Source organism: Eucyclogobius newberryi, unplaced genomic scaffold (assembly GCF_026437365.1).
Source record: "Eucyclogobius newberryi isolate DKJ021-1_F unplaced genomic scaffold, fEucNew1.0.hap1 SCAF_6, whole genome shotgun sequence".
NCBI classification, from domain to species: domain Eukaryota; kingdom Metazoa; phylum Chordata; class Actinopteri; order Gobiiformes; family Gobiidae; genus Eucyclogobius; species Eucyclogobius newberryi.
Window position 1 is genome coordinate 16,204,517 of NW_027316278.1, and position 8,768 is coordinate 16,213,284.

Below are 8,768 nucleotides of genomic sequence, written 5' to 3' on the forward strand. Positions count from 1 at the left end.
AATTGTGTGTTATAGTTATTAAGCACTTTTCAATTTTGCTTCTGCTGCTTGAAATATCAAACCAAATGTTGATTTCATTTCAGTTGTCATAGATTTGACAACATCTGAAAAGGCATCTCTGGATTTCTGACAGTTAGGGATGTCACAATATCAATCTATCTTTTTGTGTTATAATTACTGTGAGAAGAAACATTACGATTTAACGAGTATTCACGATTGATGGCGCAATGATAAATACTTTATTTTCTCTCATTCCAATTGTCTCAGAGATCATATCTCCTAAGTCTGTGACAAGCCATTAAAAATCTAACTTTCTGAAGGATAAAGTCAAGTTAATGTGACTTAAACCGCCAGATATGAAAGCGTTTTAGATTCAGGTTTATTTTTTATTGTATTATATGTAATAGAGTATAGCTTGATATTCATTTTGCTTCTAAAATAATGACAATAATTATTTTTTAGTTCAAGTATATCGTGTCCTGAATAATCATGATGATTGATTAACCTAATAATCTTGACATCCCTTGTGACGGTAAACCATCCATGCCACAATTAAACTCTTTGAGATATCCAAGCCTTTTCAACAATAGCAGCTGTACGTGTGAAACCTGAGTGGCACATGTGCTGTACTGTTACTTGTTCTATCTCCTATATTTGTGCACATTGAGCCTCGACAGCTGAAATGCCACTGGTAGCGATATGATGCTTAAACCATTTAGACACGCCGGTGTACCCACTTCTCATCTCGCCCAGACACATTTCTGAAATACTTTTTAAGCGCTTTAGTCGCTCTTGTAAAACGTCCACTAAAAGCACTTGTGTTTACGTGACCACTGCCCCAAGGGGATGCCAGAGACCAGACCAAAGAATAAATCTCACTTTTTACCAGGTAATGTGAGTAGGATCTCAGGGGAATTGGTCCTGCACTCAGCATGGTGACTGCCATAGCAAATTATAACCTTTTTATTAATTTACAACATCTTCTGTTGTGTCTGACTTGTTCACGTCTTTGTTTTGGTTTAACAGGGCAGTAAAACTGAACCATCTTTTCATTGTCTGCACTCAAGTTGTACAGGCTCATAGGGGGCCTTGGACCAGTCAGGAAGTGGACTGTGCATTCATAAACACAAGGAGCACTCAAATGGGACAATAACGTCTCTCTTTGAAACAGTTATGACATAATCCAGTCGTACTGAATAATACATGTGAAATCAGTACCTTTTTTGTTGTAATAATGCTGCAGGAATTCATCAATTGTAGACTGTTTGTGCTGGTCTCAAGCCCAAACGCAACAGAAGTAGGAAAGATATTTGTCAGAAACCAAAGCAATGGGCCAAGGTGACCTGGGAAATAAATTATTATATAATTTTAGATAACAACATGAGTAGGCTTTAGATGTTTGTTTCAGTAAACAATTGCTCATTATAAATGTAGGCCTGTTTTTGAGCAATTGACGTTTTTTTATTGATGAAATGCTCTAAAAATGCCTTACTGCAGAAATGTCTCTGTATAAAATGCATGGTTACAGTTATGGACCTATAGCTCTAATTTCCCAAATGTAAGTCTTCTTAAATGCCTTTGCTTCCTCTAAAGTTAAACCATATGTTGCGCTACTTTTCAAATTTCTCAGTTAAACATAATGTGCAAAAAAGCAAAAAAAAGTAATGAACCAAATCTATGAGCGTTTAAACGAAGAGTGTAATGAGCAAACTGTTCCGCACGATTTGAAAATAATCCGCGTGTCAGTGTCTTCTTTCTCATGCAAAGTAGCTGTCTTTGAAGGCGGATCTTTTGGCAGGTCGGTCCGGGGACCGGAGCTTAGCGCGGCTCAGAGCGGCGCTGCCACTAAACGCACCAAGAGCCGCGCGCGCAACACGAGGACACGAGCGCCGGAGACGAGCGCGTTTACCGCTCGCCAAATTGCGCACAACTGTTTGTCGCGTTTAAACTAACAACCCAACTGCCCCCGAGGTGACCGCAGCCTCAGCCGCCAAAGGACTCGAAGGATCGTTTCTGTTTTGCAAACTTACTGCAAGAAGAAGAGGAGGAGGAGGACTCGGCAGCGGCGCGCGTTTCTCCGCCGCGGCTCACGGAGAGTATAATACGGGCTATGAGGAGAAGGGAAGGCGGACCAGCGCGCGTTTTGGACACTACTTTGGAAACGTAAAGACGCATTTCACTCACACAAATTAAACTGAGGAGCAACGACGGGGCTTGGATTGCATTGGAAACATGGACCAAGGATCCTGCTGCTGCTGCTGCTGCTGCTCCTGCCGCTGCGCGCTCCGACACACGGGACCCTCGCGGGATTTTCTTTTGAACTGACATGGGAATAATGCACGCGTAAGTTCCCTTGTTTTCACGCCAAGTCAAAGCCAGCCGCCACCGTTTAGTCACACGCGCGTGTTATAAACTTTTGCCTGAAGAAGACCATGTGTTGTGCCAAACTCCGTCTCCTCTCCACACTGCTGCTGCTGCTGATGATGTTGCGGGGCAGCTGGGGCTCTGCCATCAGCTCCATGGACTCGGACTGGTCAGGAGAGGGCAGATGTCAGCAAATAAGTATCCCCCAGTGTAAGGACATTGGCTACAACATGACGCGCATGCCTAATCTGATGGGACACGATGACCAGAAAGAGGCAGCCATAAAACTACAGGAGTTTGCCACATTGATTCAGTACGGATGCCACAGTCATCTCAAGTTTTTCCTGTGCTCTTTGTACGCCCCAATGTGCACGGAGCAAGTGTCTAATCCCATCCCTGCCTGCAGAGCCATGTGTGAGCAAGTCAAACTGAAATGCTCTCCAGTTTTGGGGCAATTTAACATCCCGTGGCCGGAGTCTTTGGATTGTTCTCGCCTGCCAACCAAAAACGACCCAAATAATCTCTGCATGGAAGCTCCAAACAACGGCTCGGACGAACCCCCAAAAGTGTCCCACACGCAGCCCCCGGAATTCAGACCGCAGCGCCCTCTCAGTGACATGCATTTAAAGGGCAGCGGTGGCAAACCCTCATGCTCTAACTCGGGCAAGTTCCACTATGTTGAGAAAAGTGAATCTTGTGCCCCCAAATGCTACCCGAAAGTGGATGTGTACTGGAGCCATGGCGACAAGCAGTTCTCGCTGGTTTGGATAGCCATTTGGTCCATTCTGTGCTTTGTCTCAAGCGCATTCACAGTGCTAACTTTCCTTATTGACCCACAGCGCTTCAAATACCCAGAGAGGCCCATCATTTTTCTCTCCATGTCCTATTGCGTCTACTCCGTGGGCTACCTCATTCGACTTTTTGTGGGTGCTGACAGAATAGCCTGCGACCGAGACAATGGTGTACAATATATCATCCAGGAGGGCCTAGAAAGCACGGGCTGCACCATTGTGTTCCTCATCCTGTATTACTTTGGCATGGCCAGCTCTCTGTGGTGGGTCATCCTCACCTTAACCTGGTTCTTGGCCGCCGGTAAAAAGTGGGGTCATGAAGCCATTGAAGCCAACAGCAGCTACTTTCACTTAGCAGCTTGGGCTATTCCAGCAGTAAAGACTATTATTATACTAGTTATGCGCAAAGTGGCTGGAGATGAGCTCACTGGCATCTGCTATGTGGGCAGTATGGACGTCAAAGCACTTACAGGCTTTGTGCTTATTCCTTTATCATGTTACTTAATTATTGGCACTTCTTTTCTATTGTCTGGCTTTGTCGCCTTATTCCACATCCGCAAGATCATGAAAACCGAAGGGGAGAACACAGACAAACTTGAAAAACTCATGGTCCGTATCGGGGTGTTTTCTGTGCTGTACACTGTGCCGGCCACTTGCGTCATTGCCTGCTACTTCTACGAACGCCTCAACATGGACTACTGGCGTGTACTGGCCGACGAGAGAAAATGTGTGAACAGCACTGGCCCCGATTCAAACGAGTGTGTCATGAAATCGTCTATTCCAGCAGTGGAGATTTTCATGGTGAAGATCTTTATGTTGCTGGTGGTGGGCATCACTAGCGGGATGTGGATCTGGACTTCCAAAACGCTACAGTCGTGGCAAAATGTCTTCAGTCGGAAACTGAAGAAGAGGACGAGGAGGAAGGCCGCCCCAAGTAGTGTGTTCACAAGCAGCAGACCCTATATCAAACCTCACCAGTCGCTTAAAGGGCACAACACAAAGTACGAGCCCACTCGGCAGCCCCCCACGTGTGTTTGAGCCAAAGACGAGAACTTGTGAAAGTTCTTATTTTGAAAACACTTTGCAAAAGCAATGGTCACGTTTTATTTATGTACGAATAGTAGCATACACTACTGTGCAAAGGTTTTAATCTGATGTGTAAGGTCGTCCCAAACAGACAAAGAAAGAAGAAAAGAAAGAGTTCATAAAAATACAAAAGAACCAAAACAACTTAGCTTCAACTTAAATGTTCCGAGGGCCAGATTTCTCGGGGGGCCATGGCCTCTGCGCCAGATAGGCAATTAACCAGGTCTGACTCAAGACTTATCCCGAATCAAACCAGGTCCAAACCAAATTTAAACCAGTACTAACCCAGAATTAAACCAAAAAACAAGAAACACTTTTTTTAATGTTTGGGACATAGGGCGTGGGCCAGATCAAATCGTTTGGCAGGCCTGATCTTGCCCCCGGGCCTTAAGTTGAGAAGCCCTGATCTAAACCATAATGGCCCAATCTTTACCCTTTTTGTGGTTCTATCTCTTTTCACCTTCTAAAACTGTTCACCACTAAAACAAAAGGTTGTTCTTCAAGTTAAGTCAGTTTTTTCTTCACTACAGCAACTGCAAATTTGGGTGACAAATACAAACATTAGCCCAAAGCCCTCATATTTTCACACCTTAAACCTTTGCACAGTACGCTTGTTTCCTGTTCTGATTCTTTCCATCTCATTGTGTCAGACAAACGCTACTCATGAACCCACTTAAAATAATAGAAAGATTCTCTCGTATTCTACATGAATCATGTGCAATAGCCTTTGCCTTCCTGCGCGCTCTTGTACCATTAGTGACTGAACACTGACACTGGAGGAGAGACAATGCAGGAGCTTTCACATGGACATTTACTGTGCGTTTGGATTGAAAGCAGCTGTTGGAAATGACCTTATGGACGGACTTAAGTTGTTTAAGCACTCAACATATTTGTAAATGCAGTTGTTGTTGTTTTTTTTCTTTGCTGTTTTATAGCAGAAGGGAATGTTTGTATATATTTCTTTTAAAAAAAAAAGTATAGAAAATAAATAAAACGTTCTAGTTTTAATTTTTTTAATTCTGTGTCTTGTGCTGATTCGATTGTGATGGTTACTTTTATTTTTTTAAGTTCAAGAGAAAGATTTCAACATGCAATACATGATAACATTAACATAAATAACATGAAAACTATTCATAATGTTGTTACATACATAATCTTACTAATAATAATATTGATGGACCATTGATTGTATAATGTGGAAGTAAATAGCTTTGTAAATCACTATTACATCATTCTTCAGTGTTCCCTTTCGCAAAGCACCAATACAATACAACCCTTAATGTTTGGTAAGGTATCAGTAGTGATGTCGGGTATCGGCACATATCAAAGAATCCAAAGTAAATTGAAAAGGCTGGTTTTTGGAGCTCTGGCCACATAAACGCTTCTAAAATCGTTATATAGCTCATAGTCTTTAACGGGTTACTTAATGCATAGAGTGGTGCTTTTTACAAGGGCAGTACAACCCGTCTAAACCACCTTTTATAGTAATTCCTCAATCGAATAAAGTTGAAAAGCATACAACTTTATTTCTCCTCCTCCTCAGCGCGGTGCTTGTGTGTCTGTATCAATGCTGGGGCCATACAATAATCCTGCACTTATTCACGACAGGATTAGAGATGCGTTTGAAGGGCTTGACTTTGAAAGACGGGGTTTTCTGTGAAGCAAAATAAGAAATATCTGTCATCTCCTCTTCTTCTTATCAGCGGGCCAGTGGTATTTCTAAAGACACATCTGGTCAGGATTTAAAGTAGTTACTTGTGGACTAAAGCACTTCATTTGAGCATGGACCGACTCAATGTACCGCGCGGTATCTGGAAATGTTAAACGATTCTTAACCTGTCAACAGCTTGAAGTACAGTTTCAGAGTGCAAGTGCAAGTCTAGTCTTGTCCCGGTGAATGGCTTTGGTCTCGACAGCAGTCAGAATAATAGAAAGGAAAAAGGAGCTATATAAGGTGCTGGATACATACTTTTAATTTAAATTCACCTGCTGCAAGTCTATTCTTGAATATTGGCCTCACTTTTGCTTCAAGGCAAAACAGGACAAGTGCCGTAAGTTTGCCGTTATTTTGTGTCCTTTGTGTTTCTCTGGTCAAATTCATTTCAAATTAAGATTTTGGTGAATGTTAATTATTGATTTAATTCAGTATTCTTATTTGGCTCTGGTTGGCACTGCATTACACATTACATGCTAGTCACTGATTAGGCCCAATGTAGTCCAACTTAACTTAGGTTATAACATCTTAGATATAACTACTTATCCATTTAGTTTGTCTCAATGTAATAAAATACTACACTGACAAACAATAGTTCATGTTAAATGTTTTGGTAAGACTGCTGAATTTCCGCATTTTGATTACCTCCAAGAATTTCACAAAAGTAGTAATGTTTTCCACCTAAGGCCATTCAAGTTCCAACGCCGACCCAACCCGCTGTAGCCTTCAACGTCACATGACTGAACCTCTGTGTGTATCAAAGTCAGAGTGCTATAGTCGCCTGTTTGAGCTGAGAAAGGTGTGGTGCGTTTCAAGCAGAGGCCACCTGGATCCCAACCCCTCAGGTGTCATGGAGGCAGTAAATATAAATGACAGTTAGCACTTCCCCGAGGGCTTCTGTAGACTTCACTTCTCCTCTTCTGAATTCTTCAAAGCAAAAGGGCTGTGCTCAGAGCAAGGGCAAAGGGGTGAAAGTAAAGCACGGCGTTTTTGGTGTTATAGCTGCTGTTGTGTCATCCTGGATCCACAGAAGGCAACGATGTCTGCTATTTCTATGACGTTATGGGCCATTATACTTTGTGATGACTTGTCTTATTTGTCTAACAGGGAAATCCCAGCGCAATCATGTGACTCAGACTGACATTTGTCAGCTTCCTCGACAGAAGAAAAGGCTTTTGTTTTGTAACTGGTCATTTTAGTTTTTCATTTGTTGCGGCCAAAGCCAAACAATTAATTTAAAACATGCAATTTGATTTGAACGTCCAGCTTTAGTACTTTGTTCAGAGCAATAAAGAGCAAAAAAGTTATCAAACTATTGACTGCAGACACAAATTTTCACCTCTTAAAATGTTTGGCTTTGAATCTAACCAAAGACTAGGCCGTGACAACATTAAACCCGGGTCAAACCAGGACTAAGAAACCAGATATGTTATAAAATACTATCCCAAGAAGTAAGCGCACCATCCCACAGTTTGAGAACCATTATAGTTGAACTTGTGTGTATTGCCTGTGCTGCCACTATAAACATTCATAAAGAGCTCTGACACAGTGACATAAATCAGGTTTGTGGGTGACAGTGGCTCTTTGATCAGTGGTGGAGACGGCCCCCGTCCTCTTCCTCAGCACCTGTTTACCAGTCCGGGCCTGCGCCTACTGCGACTGCCTATTAGATCTGTGACACGCATGACACACATACGACAAACAACAAAAGGAATGTAACATGTATTTCTGCTTACTATGGCATGTCGTCACTAATGTTTCTAGTTAGCTTTTTCTCTTTTCAGCATCTAAATTGTGAGATAGTGCATAATCTTATTTACAGACACGTTTCACAGAATGCTTTCACTGCAATTTTCATAAATCTAACCAAGATGTAATCACTTAGATCTCGAGAAATAAATGCTAACTTATCAAGATTATTAAGCTTATTTCAAGAAGTAAAATTCACTTACTACACTGGATAATTTCACTTATTTCAAGGACATTTTTCCCTAAAAGTGTATTTTTCAGGATTTAAGAAGATGTGATTTTGCAGGGTTGTCCAAGTAAATGTTTAAGTTGTAAAGTTTGAATACTGACTATGTACTGACTCGTCTGAGCACACAGGTCCAGGGAGCTCATGCTAATAGCTCTCAGCCTGACAAACACAAATTGCCCTGTACTGTGGTGGTTGTTCCTCTCTCTGCTGAAGGTGAGAGTAATTACATTCAGCCTGCTACCACAGAGCATGCTTAAGGCAGGTTCGCTCACCTTTTTAGATGCATAATAAAGCGCCTCGTTGGCTCTCTACTGATCAAACAGTGTTTGATAGTGGCTTTGAAAATGACTGAAAATGTTTACTTACATGTGAAGCTGGTGACTTCGAGGAGAACACAGCCGAGCAGCACTTCTTCACAATAACATCAGTCAAAATTCACAGCAACAACTTGTACTTGTGTAGTACTATCCCGCCTCAGGTCTGCTCATTTATCCTGGTGCTAAAACACATACAAAGTGCTAACACATGTCATACAAGAAACGACAAACAAGCTCACAATATCTTTTCTCATGCTTCCCCCTGGTAGTTTTTGAGTTGTGTGACATCTAAATCTGATGAAATGGAATGCTAGCTCACAGTAACCTCAACAAACAAAAGGTTAAAGAAAAAACCCTGTATCTGTGGGCCAACATTCATTTGCAAAGTGTGTAGTTACTGTGTGTAGTAAATGTGCATGCCAACAATATACAGCTGCTTTGTTTTGAGTACTTTTGTGTAGAGGTATGACAGGTTAGTGACATGATGGGATACCCCCTCAGGAGACTGCCTTTTGGGT

General features: G+C 42.1%; 1 protein-coding gene across 1 annotated transcript; it reads left to right on the forward strand.

Moving 5' to 3' along the window:
• The first annotated feature begins 2,310 nt into the window (after positions 1-2,310).
• On the forward strand, positions 2,311-5,203 carry fzd10 (frizzled class receptor 10). Its single transcript, XM_072432985.1, has one exon. It carries the CDS (start codon positions 2,433-2,435, stop codon positions 4,191-4,193), a length of 1,761 nt encoding a protein of 586 aa, XP_072289086.1. The 5' UTR covers positions 2,311-2,432; the 3' UTR covers positions 4,194-5,203.
• The last annotated feature ends 3,565 nt before the right edge of the window (positions 5,204-8,768 follow it).

What these genes read in the sequence shown, in the direction of transcription:
- fzd10 (XM_072432985.1), top strand. Translation starts at nt 2,433, where the DNA reads ATGTGTTGTGCCAAACTCCGTCTCCTCTCCACACTGCTGCTGCTGCTG.